The sequence below is a fragment of the Dipodomys spectabilis genome, unplaced genomic scaffold (assembly GCF_019054845.1).
Source record: "Dipodomys spectabilis isolate Male_0828 unplaced genomic scaffold, ASM1905484v1 ptg000147l, whole genome shotgun sequence".
Classification (NCBI taxonomy): Eukaryota; Metazoa; Chordata; class Mammalia; order Rodentia; family Heteromyidae; genus Dipodomys; species Dipodomys spectabilis.
Window position 1 is genome coordinate 5487984 of NW_024870824.1, and position 16425 is coordinate 5504408.

At 43.1% G+C, this 16425-nt stretch overlaps 1 protein-coding gene across 4 annotated transcripts in view; it reads right to left on the reverse strand.

The window, feature by feature from the left end:
* The window catches only part of Cdc25c (cell division cycle 25C), a 38497-nt gene extending 28562 nt beyond the window's left edge, over positions 1 to 9935 (reverse strand). Inside the window, exons 1-6 of one of the 4 annotated variants that reach the window (XM_042692107.1) lie at positions 9823 to 9935; positions 9111 to 9294; positions 7645 to 7754; positions 4888 to 4933; positions 763 to 796; positions 572 to 661 (exon numbers count right to left, since the gene is read on the reverse strand). In XM_042692107.1, the coding sequence (XP_042548041.1) occupies positions 572 to 661; positions 763 to 796; positions 4888 to 4933; positions 7645 to 7754; positions 9111 to 9283 (453 nt within the window). In that variant the 5' untranslated portion in view covers positions 9284 to 9294; positions 9823 to 9935. Of the gene's footprint in view, positions 1 to 571; positions 662 to 762; positions 797 to 4887; positions 4934 to 7644; positions 7755 to 9110; positions 9337 to 9822 lie in introns of those variants that run through there. The other 3 variants (XM_042692110.1, XM_042692108.1, XM_042692109.1) reach the window with 3 other exon arrangements.
* Between the last annotated feature and the right edge of the window lie 6490 nt (positions 9936 to 16425).

The window sequence follows — 16425 nt, forward strand, 5'->3', positions numbered from 1 at the left end:
CCCAGGCCCAGAGTTCAGGTCCCACGACCAAAAAAAAAAACTAGAAAGAATGACATTTGTTAGGAAATGGAAAGACATGGAAAAAATTATATTAAGTGAAGTAAGCCAGGCCCAGATAAACATAAGTCCCATGGTTTCTCTTATTTTGCACTAACTAGTATATGTCTAGGACAAGCAGAAAAGGTCTGTACAAAAAACAAAACAAAAAAAAAAAAACAGCCAGGTGCTGGTGGTTCACACCTGTAATCCTAGCTACTCAGGAGGCTGAGATCTGAGGAAAGTCCTTGAGACTCTTATCTCCAATAAATCACTAGAAAACCAGAAATGGCGCTGTGGCTCAAGGGGTAGAGCGCTCACCTTGAGCTGAAGAGCTGAGGGACAGCGCCCAAGCCCAGAGTTCAAGCCCCACAACTGACAAAAAAAAACAACAAAGAAAAGATTCCCTCCTCCAGTTTTTCTAAAATACTGAGATATATATATATATACACACAGAACTTTAGGTCTCATAAAATGAGTTCAATCAAAGGGGGGAAAACCCACTAGTATTCCTATGTTTCCATTAAATACTCACATTTTCTTTATTTGTAGATAAACTACACATCAAATCTTTCTTTCGAAGGTCATGATCCAAAGCATTTGGTGTGCTACAAAGAAGCTGTGCCTAAAAGACACGTTCAGCATTCATAAGTCATAGATATGTTAGAAACCTTCTGCCTCTTAGCCAAGAAACAAACTCAAGCCCACAAAAAAGGGGCTACTCACTATGTTGCCTTTCATAAGATCTTGGCGATGATTCCTGCAGATTAAAACAAAGCATGGGTTAGGTAAGCCTTAAATACTGTTTGGTTTTTTTGTTTTTTGTTTGATTTTGGTCATGGGGCTCAAACTTTGGGCCTTGGTGCTGTCCCTGAGCTTGTCTGCTCAAGGCCTCTGCTCTACCACTTGAGCCACAGCTAGTGGTTTTTTGGAGATAGGAGTCTCACACTTTCTTGCCCAGGCTGGCATCGAACCAGAATCCTCAGATCTCAGCCTCCTGAGTAGCTGGGATTACAGGCGTGAGCCACTGGCGCCTTGCTTGTTTGGTTATTTTTTTAAGCTGTTGAGACATGCCAATTTTTTCATTTGTCCATTCTAGGAGCCATAATCATAATTGGTTTCTTTTCAGAAACAATACATAAAGTACTTTTAATGGTAAATATAAAAATTCAAGCCAGGTACTGGTGGCTGATGCCTGTAATCGTAGCAACTCAGGAGGTTGAGACAAAGTTTATGAGATTCTTATCTCCAATAAACTACTCATAAAAAACCAGAAGTGGGATTGTGACTCAAGTGGTAGAGTGCTAGCCTTGAGCACAAATCGGCTCAGGGACAGAATCCAGGCCCTGAGTTCAAGCCCTAAGACCAGAAAAACAAAAACAAAAAAAACTTGGTAACAGTGGCTCATGAGGCTGACTTCTGAGGACTGGGATTCAAATCCAACCTAGGCTAGAAAATTCATGAGACTTTTACCTCTAATTAACCACCAAAAATCTAAATGCACAGCTGTGGCTCAAGTGGTAGAGACATTGAGCAAAAAAACTAAGTGTCAATGCCCAGGCCCTGAATTCAAGCCATAGAACTGGTACAAAAATAAAATAAAAAGAACTCCAAAGATGTCTTGGAGAGGGCTGGGAAGGTGGCTCAGTGGTAGAGCACCTGCCTTGCATGCCTGAGGCCCTGGGTTCGATTCCTCAGCACCACATTAGCAAAAAGAAAAAAGCTGGAAGTGGCGCTGTGGCTCAAGTGGTAGAGCGCTAGCCTTGAGCTGAAGAACAGCGCCCAGGCCCAGAGTTCAGGCCCCACGACTGGACCAAAAAAAAAAAAGATGTCTTGGAGAAAAATCACTCATTTTGGAAGTAGGGTGTGGCTAAAGTGATAGAGAATAAGAGCTTTGAATGAAAAAAGACAAGCAAGTAAGAGTGCGAAAGTCCTGAGTTCAAGCCCTAGTATATCCACCATGCCCTCCTCCCCTCAAAAAAAAATATAGGCGCAAGTAACTCATTCCTATAATCCTAGCTACTTGTGAGGTTCCAATCTGAGGATCAAGGTTCAGAGCCAGCTAGGCAAGAAAAGTCCATGAGACTCTTATCTCCAATTAACAAGCAAAAGCATGGAAGTGTGGCTCAAATGGTAGAATATCACCCTTAAGAAAAAAATTAGAGGAGGCCCTGAGGCCCAATACTAGCACACACTTGTGTGCACGGCACACACTAACACACACAAAAGCACTCATTTCACTTTTTTTTTTTTTGGTCCAGTCGTGAGGCCTGAACTCTGGGCCTGGGCACTGTCCCTCAGCTCTTCAGCTCAAGGCTAGCGCTCTACCACTTGAGCCACAGCGCCACTTCCGGCTTTTTTCTGTTTGCTTATGTGGTGCTGAGGAATCGAACCCAGGGCCTCAGGCATGCAAAGCAAGCCCTCTACCACTGAGCCATCTTCCCAGCCCCATTACTTTTTTTTTTTTTTTTTGGTCAGTCATGGGGCTTGAACTCTGGGCTTGGGCACTGTACCTTAGCATTTTAGCACAAGGCTAGCACTCTACCACTTGAACCATAGCACCGCTTCCGGTTTTCTAAGTGGTTTATTGGAGATAAGAGTCTCACAGACTTTCCTGCCCAGGCTGGCTTTGAACTGTGATCCTCAAATTTCAGCCTTCTGAGTAGCTAGGATTACAGGTATGAGCCATGGTGCCCAGCTTCATTTCAGTTTTATACCTACATATATAGATGGGCATCAAAGATGAATGAGGGTTTCAATGGCCTTGACTCTGTGTGTGTATGTTTGTATGTGTAGTACTAGGGTTTCAACTCAGGGCATCAAGCTCATTAGCTCATTCTGTTTACTTGTTCAGCTGGCACTCTACCATTTGAGCCATGCCTCCAGCTTGTTTTTTGCCAGTTATTTTGGAGAGGAAAATCTAATGAACTTTTCTGCCTAAGATGGCTTAGAACTTACTTTCCGGTTCTCAGTCTCCAAAGTGGCTAGGATTATAGATAGATCTGAGTCTCTGGCACCTGGCATTCTGTAGCATTTTTCACCATTTGACTTACTATATACTTCTGTGTGTGTATGTGTGTGTGTGTACATACGCACGCATGCATGTGTGCATGAGTGCACGTGCCAGTACTGGTGCTTGAATTCAGGGCCTAGGCACTGTCCTTGAGCTTCTTTTGCTCAAGGTTATCCCTCACTACTTGAGCCACAGCTCCGCTTCCAGCTTTTTGGGTGGTTAATTGGAGATAAGAGTGTCACAAATTTTCCTGCCTAGGCTGCTTTGAACCACAATCCTTAGATCTCAACATCCTGAGTAGCTGCTTACTTCTTCTATATATACAATTTACTAGTCTTGACTATTATTCACATTGACTATTGGAGACTAATTATATATATAAGTTCTATCTATCTATATATGATATATATATCTATATATGATATCATATCTATCTATCTATGTATATATGATATCATCCCCTCTAGGATTTCATCTAGGCTACACAGTTAGGACATTTAAAGCAATTCAAAGACAGTAGAGGTGATGCAAATTAAATAGTCATAGAAAGCCTTCCCTTATACACTAAAATGGCACATCTGAAAACAAAGATTTTCTGGGAGGTTGGTTGTGGGGTTTGAACTCAGGGCATGGGTGCTGTCCCTGAGTTCTTTTGCTCAAGACTAGTGCTCTACCACTTTGAGCCACAGTTCTGCTTCCAGTTTTCTGGAAGTGGTTAATTGGAGATAAGAGTTTCACAGATTTTCCTGCCCAGACTGGCTTTGAACCACGATCCTCAGATATTAACCTCCTGAATAGCTAAGATTACAGACAAGAGCCACCAGTACCTGGCTTTTAAAAAGATTTAAATGACTAATTTGCAATAACTTTAAAAAAGAGTTTAAGATGAGTGTGTATTCTTTACATTTTATGATTTCCAGAAAGGAAATCATAGTTCTAATAACAGACATAAAATGCTGGAGCTGAGCACTAGTGGCTCAAGCTACTAAGGAAGCTGAGTTTGAGGATCTTGGTTCAAAGCCACTCCATGTAGAAAAGCCCAACAGAGGACTGGGAATGTGGCTTAGTGGTAGAGTGCTCACTTAGCATGCATAAAGCCCTGGGTTGTATTCCTCAGTACCACATATTTAGAAAAATCTGGAAGTGGTGCTGTGGCTCAACTGGTAGAGTGCTCTTGAGCAAAAGAAGCTCAGGGACAGTGTCCAAGCCCTGAGTTCAAGCCCCAGGAGTGACAAAAAAAAAAAATGCCTAACAGATTCTATCTTCAATTAACAAGCAAAATGCTATAATGGAGGTATGGCTCAAGTGGTAAAATTCTAGCTCTGAGCAAGAAAACTGAGGGAGAGCTTGAGACCGTGAGTTTAAGGTCTTGTACCAGTACAATAAACAAACAAATAAATAAATAAATAAAGTATCTGGTGTGTGTTGGTACATTTTCATGTAATCATTGCAATAATATTTATGAGAAGTGTTATCTCCATGTTATGAATAAAGAAATTGCAGTCCAAGAAACTTGTCAGTCATATTTGAATTAGTGAGCCCAAACTCCCTCATTCTAGACCCTGAGCCCTTAGTCACTAAGCATTTGCAGCAGTGTAGTCTGCCATTTTTCTACATTGTTTTTAAAGATAATTTTCATTGTGCATGAGAATAGCTTTCATTTCACAACACCATTTAGATCAGGATAACTTAAAAGCTATTCAAGGTTAGAATCTAGCCCTTGAAGCCCACTTATACCCTAAAGGAAATGTTTTGTATTCTGCAGATAAATCAAGGATAAAATTCCTTGATTGGTGCTGGAAGGCTTTAGCAGGGATTCATTTAGCAACAAAACTTACATTCCAGCTAACTGTACTTCCAGAGGTCCTGAAGAATGCAAGAGACCTACAACAGATAGATATGAAGAGGAAGACATTATTCTTGTGCATGCATCCTACATTCCTCTGATTTTCTTCATTACCAGTAAGCCACAGTAATTTCTAAGGCTGAACTCTTTTTTCTTTTTGTCAGTCACGGGGCTTGAACTCTGGGCCTGGACACTGCCCTGAGCTCTTCAGCTCAAGGATAGTGCTCTACCACTTGAGCACAGCGCCACTTCTGGTTTTCTGGTGGTTATACGGAGATAAGAGTCTCATAGACTTTTCTGCCTGGGCTGGCTTTGAACCAGGATCCTCAGATCTTAGCCTCTTGAATAGTGAGGATTATAGGCCTGAGCCAGTGGCACCCCACTCTTGAACACAAAGCTTCTCAACTAGTACCCATTTCATGGAATAAAGTACCAAGATACAAGGTAGAACACCATGAGAACTTAAGAATTTACATGTGTCATCAAAAGAAAAAAATGTTGAATAACAGCACACTATGTAAACCTATGTAGGTTTCGTTTCTTAAGTAGAATAGAAAATTTATCACTCAAAAAAATCTGAACCTTGGGCTGGGAAGGTAGCTCAGTGGTAGAGCGCTTGTCTTGCATGCCTGAGGCCCTGGGTTCGATTCCTCAGCACCACATATGCAAAAAGAAAAAAGCCGGAAATGGCGCTGTGGCTCAAGTGGTAGAGCGCTAGCCTTGAGCTGAAGAGCTGAGGGACAGTGCCCAGGCCAGAGTTCAGGCCCCACGACCGGACCCAAAAAAAAAAAAAAAAACCTAAACCTTGCCCATGTAATTGTAACCCTTCTGTACAGTATTTTCACAATAAAATTTTTTTTTTAAATCTGAAATTAGCCAGATGCCAATGCCTCATACCTATAATTCCAGCTACTCAGAAGACTAAAAGCTAAGAATCAAGTTTTCAAACCAGCCCAGGCAGACAAATACTCGAGATTCATCCTCAATTAACCAGCAAAAAGTCAGAACAAGAGGTGTGGCAAAGGGATAGATTGCCAGGCATGAGTGAAAAAGCTGAGAGAACAAGGCCCTGAGTTTCAAGCCCCAATACAGCAGAAAGAGAGAAAGAAAGAAACAAGCCAAGTGATGGTGGCTCACGCCTGTAATCCTAGCTACTCAGGAGGCTGAGATCTGAGGATCTCGGTTCAAAGCCAGCCAGGACAGGAAAGTCTGTGAGACTCTTATCTCCAATAAAACACCTGAAAACCGGAAGTGGTGCTGTGGCTCAAGGGGTAAAGCGCTTGCCTTGAGCTGAAGCACTGGGACAGTGCCCAGGCCCAGAGTTCAAGCCCCACAACTGACAAAAATAAAAATGAAAGAAAGAGGGGCTGGGAAGGTGGCTCAGTGGTAGAGTGCTTGCCTTGTATGCCTGAGGCCCTGGGTTCGATTCCTCAGCACCACATAAGCAAAAAGAAAAAAGCCGGAAGTGGCACTGTGGCTCAAGTAGTAGAGCGCTAGCCTTGAGCTGAAGAGCTGAGGGACAGCACTCAGGCCGAGTTCAGGCCCCACGACTGGACCAAAAAAAAAATTTTTTTTTTAAAAATGAAAGAAAGAAAGGAAGGAAGAAAGGAAGGAAGGAAGGTGGCTCAGTGGTTGAGTGCTTGCCTTGCATGAATGAGGCCCTGGGTTCGATTCCTCAGCACCACATAAACAAAAAGGAAAAAGCCGGAAGTGGCACTGTAGCTTAAGTGATAGAGTGCTAGCCTTGAGCTGAAGAGCTGAGGGACAGCTCCCACGCCTGGAGTTCAGGCCCCACAACTGGACCCAAAAAAAAAAAGGAAGGAAGGAAGGAAAGGAGAAAAGAGGAAAGAAAGAAGAAAAAGCAAAGAGAAAGGGAAGGAAAGGAGAGAAATTAAACAAATATTACAATGATTGACTAGTGAGCATTCCTTTTGGGCACAAACCTATAAATCTAGTCATCAAAGTCTATCTTTTCTTCCACCCACCCCAACCCCTGCCAGCAGTACTGGGGTTTGAACTCAGGGCTTTGCCAGCAAGTACTTTACCTCTTAAGCCAAGCACTGAGCCCTTTTTCCTTTTAATTATTTTTCAAACAGAGTATCATGTTTATGCCTGGGCTTGGCTATACCATGATCTTCCTATTTATGCTCTTTCTTGCCATAGCTGTGATGACAGGTGCATGCCATCATGCACAGCTTATTAGTTGATGTGGAAGCAGGTGGTCTTACTAACTTTTTGTTTAGAGTAGCCTGGAACCACAATATGACTGACCTCTCTCTGTGAGACACAGTTCCACATCTGGATTTTTGGTGGATAATTGGGTATAAGTGTCTCATAGACTTTTCTGCCCAGGATGGCTTTGATCCTCAGATCTCAGCCTCCTTGAGTAGCTAGAATTACAGGTGTGAGCCACCAGTGCCAGAGGGTTTTTTTTTACTGTTGGTTTCTTTGCCTCTAATGAGATAAAACTAAGGCATAAAAACTTCTCATATCTTTATTCATTCATTCCTGCCAGTAATTAGTCAAATTTTGTTTGTAATTAGTCAATATTAGTCTTTGAGCCTTTTTCAAATGCAGTACAACACCTATTAGTATTTTTCTTTTCCCATAGACTTAATCATTCCACTAAAACATCCTGGTAACCCACAAAATTCCAGCTATCTAGTTAGGATCTCTACTTTTACCAACTTGCATATCTATCTATCCTATCTTTTCCTTAAAAAGATATTCTTCCCACTAAGCCCTTTACCTTCCTTCTCCCTACCAGTTTCATCAAGGTCTGAAGAAGTGGTAAGCTGAGTGGCAGACATCTCCCCACTGCTAAGATTCGAAAGATCAAGGCAACGTTTTGGGGTTCCTCTGTTGAGATATAATAATTTACCAAGATCCTCATTAGTATATAATATCCTTTAAAAAGCAAAGGCCTGTGATCTTCATTTGAAATACCTCTCCATGATTATCTCCATGACTTGCAAAATATAAACACTATTCAAATACATTTAATTGCTTTTATGTCATTGGAAAAAAACTTTTTTTTGTTGTTTGTTTTGCTTCGTGGGGCCTAAACTCTGGGCCTGGGCGCTGTCCTTCAGCTCTTCAGCTCAAGGCTAGTTAGTGCTCTACCACTTGAGGCACAGTGCCACTTCCAGCTTTTTTTGCTTATGTGGTGCTGAGGAATCGAACCCAGGGCCTCATGCATCCGAGGCAAGCACTCTACCACTGAGCCAACTACCCAGCCCCAGAAAAAAAGTTTGGGCGCTGTCCCTTAGCTCTTCAGCTCAAGGCGAGCGCTCTACCACTTGAGCTACAGCGCCACTTCCGGTTTTCTGGTGGTTTATTGGAGGTAGGAGTCTCAGGGTCTCTCCTGCCCGGGCTGGCTTTGAACCGTGATCCTCAGATCTCAGCCTCCTGAGTAGCTAGGATTACAGGCGTGAGCCACCAGCGCCCGGGAGAAAAAAACTTTTTTATGGTTGTGGTAGTACAGAGGTTTGAGCTTACTTTGAGCCATGCCTCCAGCCCTCTTTAAAAAAAATTATTTTCAATGAGGGTCAAAGTTTGTTGACTGAGTGGGATCTTCACCTCACATTCTCTCTGTCCTGTTTACCATGAACAAGATATTTGATTTCTCCCTGGAGTCCCTACTAATTTTCAAAAATAGTTATTTGCTAGTGATGTATAACAACATAACAAGACCAGAATTTAAAGCACAATAACACTAAAGAGACCAAGTCATATAATGTAACAGATGTTTCAGACTTTTTTTTTCCAGACACCACAATTTAATTCTCACAAGGTAGGAAGACATTATTCCTACTAAGACAGGAAACTAGTATTACTTCTGTTTCACAGAACAGTAGCTCAAGGCAAAGGAGCACACAGACAAGGGCAAAGCTGGGACTTTAAACCCTGATCTGTGAACTAGGATAAACATGTTGGAAAAGGTAAAGGAGACAAGGTATAAAAATAAAAGTGGGGGCTGGGAAGGTGGCCAAGTGGTAGAGCACTTGCCTTACATGCATGAGACCCTGGGTTCGATTCCTCAGCACCACATATGCAAAAAGAAAAAAAGCCGGAAGTGGTGCTGTGGCTCAAGTGGTAGAGTACTAGCCTTGAGCTGAAGAGCTGAGGGACAGTGCCCAGGCCCAGAGTTTAGGCCCCACGACCGGACCCAAAAATAAATAAATAAATAAAAAATAAAAATAAAAGTGGATTTACCCAGACAAAATGCTTAGGTTTGCAGAATCAGCAGACCTGGGGAGATCTGAACAGATGGTGAAGGAAGTGTCTCTCTCCAAGAGAAGGTGTAACATCTTCCTCTGTTTAGACTTAAAACGAGATCCTTGGCCAGAGCTTTCCTCCTCTCTTGTGGATGAGTGTTCTGTAGACATGGTCTCCAGTGCTTTACCAAGAAAACAGAAAACCCAGCTAAGAGAAGAACATCACAAACGGTTCAGCTTTTCCAATCTCCCCCACTCTTTCCAGCAAGGCCAACGATCGAAACTGGAGGAGAAACTCCTCCAATGAATCACGATTTGGTTTGAAGGTTCAAAATTGCACTTGCAGGCCAGGCGCCAGTAGTTCACATCTGTAATCCTAGCTACTCGGGAAGGTGAAATCTAAGGATCACGGTTCGAAGCCAACCCAGGCAGTAAAGTCCATGAGATTCTTATCTCCAATCAAAAGCAAAAAAAAATAAAAAATAAAAAGTCGGTAGTGGTGGAGCTGTCACTCAAGTAGTAGAGCGCTAGCCTTAAGCAAAAAAAAAAAAAAAAAAAAAAACTCAAAATTGAACGAAAGTGGAAGTTTTCTTGCTTTGGGGCAAACAGCTCGACACTCCTGACCGAAACTCCAGGTGCACTGGGCAGCTGGCTCCTACTGAGCCCTCGGCGCCAACCGAGTCTCCAAGCTTTCGTGGCTGCGAGCTTACCTCGTTTGGAGTCAGATTTGCCTTTAGGGAAAGGAAATGTGCAGGGACTGAACACAAGCAAAGATACAAGCGAAAAAGAAAAAAGGAAAAGGAAAATCGGAGGGAAAAAGAGGCAAAGTTCAACTCTACAGCCAGAAGACGAATGCATTCAAACCTTCCGCCCTCCCTACAACCTATCCCCACCGGCCTGTAGTTTGCGTCAACCAATCTCCGCGTGCGCTCCTAGATCCCGCCCTCCAGCCGTAGCCAATCCTTAGGTCCGTATATTTATATTTTGGGGGGCGTGAGCTTTTATTTTAAGGGCTTGACCTTTCTTTGGAAGGGACTGGATTTGTCCCGCCCCCGGGGATGACGATGGGTCCTCTAGCTGCCAGTCTACTGAAGTGCGCGTAGATCCGCAGGGAGCCTGGAGCACCATTGGCTCTCCTCTGACCAATCACCACCCACTTCTTGTACTCTCCCTGAGGCCCAACCAACCCCGGGAGATTTAAATTGCTGCCCGCTAAAGACTATCACTCCCTTGGATGCTGCTAGGAAGGGTTATTTGGAGTGGAGAGTGTTTCTTTTTATTTGCTTTTTTCCCCTCCCTCGCGTTATTTCGCTTTATTTTGGTAGCCTTCCGCTGGATATGGAGCATTTGCAGCTGGTTTGTTAGGTGTTAGGGCGAGACAGCTGTGTGTGTTTATGCTGAGCGTCAACCGGGTTGGATGACTCTTAGTAAAACTCACGAACGCCAGGTTATGTGGGTAAAGAGAAATTCTTTCTCTGGGGAAATAAGAGAGTTGACACACCCTTTTATCGTAATCCTTCATTGCCAGTCCAAAGAACCTCAGGACTGAGGTGTAGCTCAAATGGTAAGAGTGCTTGACAATAACGCCGAGGCCCTGACTTCGCTTTTAAGTTTGTGGGAAGGAGAAAATATTAAGGCTTGGCTATTTATAGAAATTTGAACATTGATAAAGTGGTACTTAGAAAATTATTTCATCCTCATTTTCTAGCTTACATTAATTATACCAGGGTGTGGGGTTCATTACTACATTTCCACATGTTTAAATATATTCCAGTCCATCTTATCCCCTCCATCACTCTCTTATTTCCATTCCCTCTTCCCCCAAACAGGGTTCATTGTATTACTATTATACTTTATAGTGCTGCGACATGCTAAACAGTCACTGAACTACTACATTCCCAGCCCTACAAATATTTGGGTTGAGGGTGTGTGTGTGTGTGTGTGTGTGTGTGTGTGTGTGTGTGTGTGTGTGTGTGTGTGTGTGTGTTGAGGGTGTGTGTGTGTGTGTGTGTGTGTGTTCTTGAACTTTTTCCACTCAAGGCAAGGACTTTACCACTTGAACCACAGCTCTACTTCTAGCTTTTGGGGAGTTAATTGGAGACAAGAGTCTCATGGACTTTCCTGCCTCTGCTGGCTTTAAACCTCGACCCTCAGATCTCAGCCTCCTGAACAGCTAGGAGTACAAGTGTGAGCCACTGACACCTGAAATTTTTGTTTGTTTTTTGACCAGTCCTGGGTCTTGAACTCAGGGCCTGAGCACTGTCCTTGAGCTTTTGCTCAAGGCTAGCATTCTACCATTTGAGCCACAGTGCCGCTTCCAGCCTTTTCTGTTTATGTGGTACTGAGGAATCAAACCCAGGGCTTCATGCACGCTAGGCACAAACTCTACCACTAAGCCATCTTTCCAGCCCCTGAAGGTTTTTGTTTTTGTTTTTTTTGTTTTTGGTCAGAGAGCTGTCTCTCAGCTCTTTAGCCCAAGGCTAGCACTCTACCACTTGAGCCACAGCACCACTTTTGGTTTTCTGGGTGGTTTATTGGAGATGAGTCTCACAGCCTTTCCAGCCTAGGATGGCTTTGAACCATGATCCTCAGATCTCAGCCTCCTGAATAGCTAGGATTACAGGCGTGAGCCACCACGCCCAGCTCTGAAGATTTATTTTGAAGTACTATGAGGATGGTATGCACATAAATGAGACATTGACCATCAATGTTGGGTGATGATAGGAAAGTGTTCATTGTATCATTGCTTTTTCATCTGTAGAAACTACTTCCTCAGAAAGATGTGTGGAAAGTCTTTGTGCTCTAGGATAGAGATGGTGAGTGTAGGAGTCAGCACAGAGCCTTGTCATGACAGGTAAGTTTGAAAATCAAGCTGGGGAGTTAGGGAATGTGGGATTGGTTGATTTCTGCTTTGATAACTTCAATAGTATGTATCTCTTTTTTGGGGGGGGGGGTGTTCGGTCATGGGGCCTGAACTCTGGGCCTGGGCGCTGTCCCTCAGCTCTTCAGCTCAAGGCTAGCACACTACCACGTGAGCCACAGTGCCACTTCCGGCTTTTTTCTTTTTGCTTATGTGGTGCTGAGGAATCAAACCCAGGGCCTCAGGCATGCAAGGCAAGCACTCTACCACTGAGCCACCTTCCCAGCCCCTATAGTATGTATCTCTTGCAGGTGGGAAATTGAGACAGATGAAGCTGTCTCAGAGACGTCAGAAGCAGATAGATTATGGCAAGTGCACACCTGGTTAACAGTGCTTTTTGCAGCAGGTCCCCAAGTGAGTACTGTTATGAGTGGTCACAATAAAGATGTCAACCAAATGGTTCTAGTCCAATATCAGGTGATGGAAAGATACTAGTGTCAGACTGTTCTGATAGAAGCACAGCATTACTAATTCTCCTGTACTTTAATCTCAAAAATAAGTTTCTGAGAACAATCCAACAAAAAGTAACTCTTCAAATCAGAGGAAACACAAAACTTCTAATTTCCCTAACATTCTTTTATGGGAAAGGGTAAATTATGTCTTTTAAATATATAACAGGGCTGGGAAGGTGGCTCAGTGATAGAGTGCTTGCCTCGCATGCATGAGGCCCTGGGTTCAATTCCTCAGCACCACATAAACAGAAAAACACTGGAAGTGGCACTGTGGCTCAAGTGGCAGAGCACTAACCTTGAGCTGAAGTGTTCAGGGACAGTGTCCAGGCCCAGAGTTCAAGCCCCACGACTGACTATATATTATATATATATGTATATATTATATAATATATATTATATATATATGTATATATATAATATATATTATATATATATAATATATATATATCAGGCTGGGCTCCAGTGGCTCATGTCTATAATCCTAATTACTCAGGAAGCTGAGATTTGAGGATCAAAGTTTGAAGCCAGCCTGCTTCTTCATTCTTTTTGTTGTTGTTGTTGTTGGTGGTGGTGGTGGTGGTGGTGGTTCAAGCTAGTGGGCTTGAACTCTGGGCCTGGGTACTGTCCCTCAGCTCTTCAGCTCAAGGTGAGTGCTCTACAACTTGAACCACTGTGCCACTTCTGGTTTCCTGGTGGTTAAGTGGAGATAAGTGTCTTATGGACTTTCCTGCTCAAAGCTGGCCTTGAACCATAATCCTCAAATCTCAGCCTCCTGAGTAGCTAGGATTACTGGCAGGAGCCAGCAGCGTCTAGCTGAGAGATTCTTATCTCCAGTTAATTACCAAAAAAAAACCCATCAGAAGTGCAACTGTGACTCAAGTGGTAGAACATAAGCCTTGAGCAGAAATACAAAAGCTTAGGTCAGGGCCCAGGTCCTGAGTTCAAATCCCAGGACAAATGTGCACGCATGTGAGGGTGTGTGCCACGTGTGTACGTGTGCGCGAGCACGCACGCGCACACACACACACACACACACACCAGGTTATGTCAAATATTGTCTTATATCTTGACTTCTGAGAGAGCTGTAAGATAACTATCCAGCAGAAAGAATGTTAGGGAAATTAGTGAGAAGTTTAGTGTTCACTCTGATTTGAAGACTGATTCACTTTTTTTCTGATCCTACATCTTAGAGAATATGACTCCTTTATTCACTGTGATAAACAATGAATTGTCTCTTTCTCAACTTTACCTAGACTTGTCACCAGGACACAGCGACAGCCAGGACTGCACCTTTGAACACCAAACATGAATAGAAGGTATAGCCATCATTCCTGGGATACCCAGATCAGGCAGTGGAGAAGAGCTCTGCGTAACTGGGACCTCCCCCCCTCCCCAAGCCAGCCTCTGCAGGGCAAGGGGGTTGAAGGGCATGTTCACTATCCTTATTTCCTCCCGTGAGTGGTGAGCTGAGCTCTACCATTTCCCACATTACAGAACTTAACTTTTATTGAATGGAAAGGGAAGATCTGCTTGATGTTTTCTGATTCTTTTGCCTCTCTAGACAAAGAACGGAGAGTCTCTTAGAGCAATGAATTCTACCCTTTTGAATACTCCAGGATGACTGGCTTTAAGCTCTGGACCACTCAGAATCTGGATGACGATCATAACAGAACACAGGTAAGTATCCTCTACCAAAAGCTTTGAGTCAGGGTTACAGATGGGTCTGAGTCACAAAGGTACAATTAGATGGGGTAGAAGAAGTAGTTTAAGGATAAAAGATAAAGGAAGAGCAGAAACAAAATAGGACATGACAAAAAATTTTGAGAACTATACTGGACTTGGTAGCAAATGCCTGTCATCACAGCACAATAAAGTTTGAGGCAAGAGGATCACAGGCTGGGTTACATAGTGAATTTGGGCTACTTACACAGCTTGAGCTAGTTAGCAAGATCCCAGCTCAAAAAAGATAATTTGCCGGCACCAGTGGCTCCCACTTGTAATCCTAATTATTCAGGAGGCTGAGATCTAAAGATTGCAGTTCAAAGACAGCTCAGGCAGGAAAGTCATTGAGACTCCTATCTTCAATTAACTACCAGAAAACTGGAAATGGTGCTGTGGCCCAAAGTGGTAGAGCACTAGCCTTGAGTAAAAAAGCTCAGGGACATCCCTCAGGCCCTGAGTTCAAGCCCTATGATGGACCCATAAAACGTAATTAAAAATATCTAGAATTGCCAGGTATCTATGGCTCACACCTGTAAACCTAGCTACTCAGGAGGCTGAGATTTGAGGATCACGTTCAAAACCAGCCTGAGCAGGAAAGTCCATGGGACTCTCATCTCCAATAAACCACCAGAAAGCCAGAAGTGGCACTGTGGCTCAAATGGTAGAGCAATGAAGAGCTGAGGGACAGCACACAGGCCCAGAGTTCAAGCCATGACACCCCCCCCCCCAAAAAAAATCTAGAATTAAACTGGGGCTGATGGCTAAAGTCTGTAATCTTAGCTGCCCAGGAGGCCGCCATCTGAGGATTGAGGTTCAAAGCCAGACTGGGCAGGAAAGTCTGTGAGATGCTTATCTTCAATTAACCATCAGAAAACCACAAGTGGAGCTGTGGCTTATAAGTGGCAGAGCACTAGCCTTGAGTAAAAGAGCTGAGACAGTACCCAGGCCCCCCAACCAACCAAAAAAAAAATCTATAAAGCCAGGCACCAGTGGCTCACACCTATAATCCTAGCTACTCAGGAGGCTGATATCTGAGGATCCGGGTTCAAAGCCAGAGGGGCAGGGAAGACCTTGAGACTCTTATCTCCAATAAACCACTCAGAAAACAGAAAGTGGTGCTGTGTCTCAAGTTGGTAGAGTGCTAGCCTTGAGCTGAAGAGCTTGGGGACAGTGATCTGGCAGAGAGTTCAAGCCTTACAACTGACAAAAAAAATCTATAAAGGCTCTTGAACTTGAGATCCTTCAGTGTCAGCCTCCTAAGAACTTGGATTATAGACCTGTATCACCAGGTCTATATGAGTGTCTAGCTATAGACACTCATTATGAGTCCCACATGGCAGTATTCTTGATGAGCTGTAACCTTCCTTTGAAAACTGAAATATGACTTAGACTGTATGTTTGCCAGTCCAGTATTTGAACTCTAGGCCTTATGCTCTTAGTTGAGCTATATTCCAGTACAGCTTTTGTTGTTGGTTAGTTGGAAATAGTCTTTTTTTTTTTTTTTTTCCAGTTCTGGGGCTTGAACTCAGGGCCTGGGCACTGTCCCTGAGCTCTTTTACTCAAGGCTAGCACTCTATCACTTAAGCCATAGCCCCACTTCTGACTTTTTCTGTTTATGTGGTATTGAGGAATCCAACCCAGGGCTTCATGCATGCTAAACAAGCACTTTACCACTAAGCCACATTCCCAGCCCTGTAGATATAGTCTTGAAGACTTTCTGCCCAAGCTAGATTCATACTATAACATCAGCCTCCTGAATAGCTGGGTTTTACTGTTGTGAACCACTGGCATCCAGCTGGAATGTTTATTTTTTCAATTTTTTTCAAGTATCTTAGGTTCTTTCAATTTTTTTATTATTTATTTTTTTCTATCACGGTCTATAACATTTATGAGTTCTATGAGCTTTGCGATACAGTTATTTCTTCCACATTGGGTGGTATGTACATTTCTTTTGTTTTGCATAGCATCAGCTGTTTCCTCTTTCCTATTTGTTCCCTCCCTCCCATTACTGCCATTAAGTTGCTTAGTTCATTTTGGTCAATGTCCTGTGCAGCTAATGGGTCCCGCTGTTGTATGTTTTTCCCTGTCTTTCAATGTTTTACAAATGAGTCAATGTTAACTTTTATGCAAACATTTAATTTCAGTAAGCATGGTCAGTAACAAAAATGAGAATAGATAGTGGTACAGAACAAAAGTGTTGTCTCAGGCTTTTTTTTTTT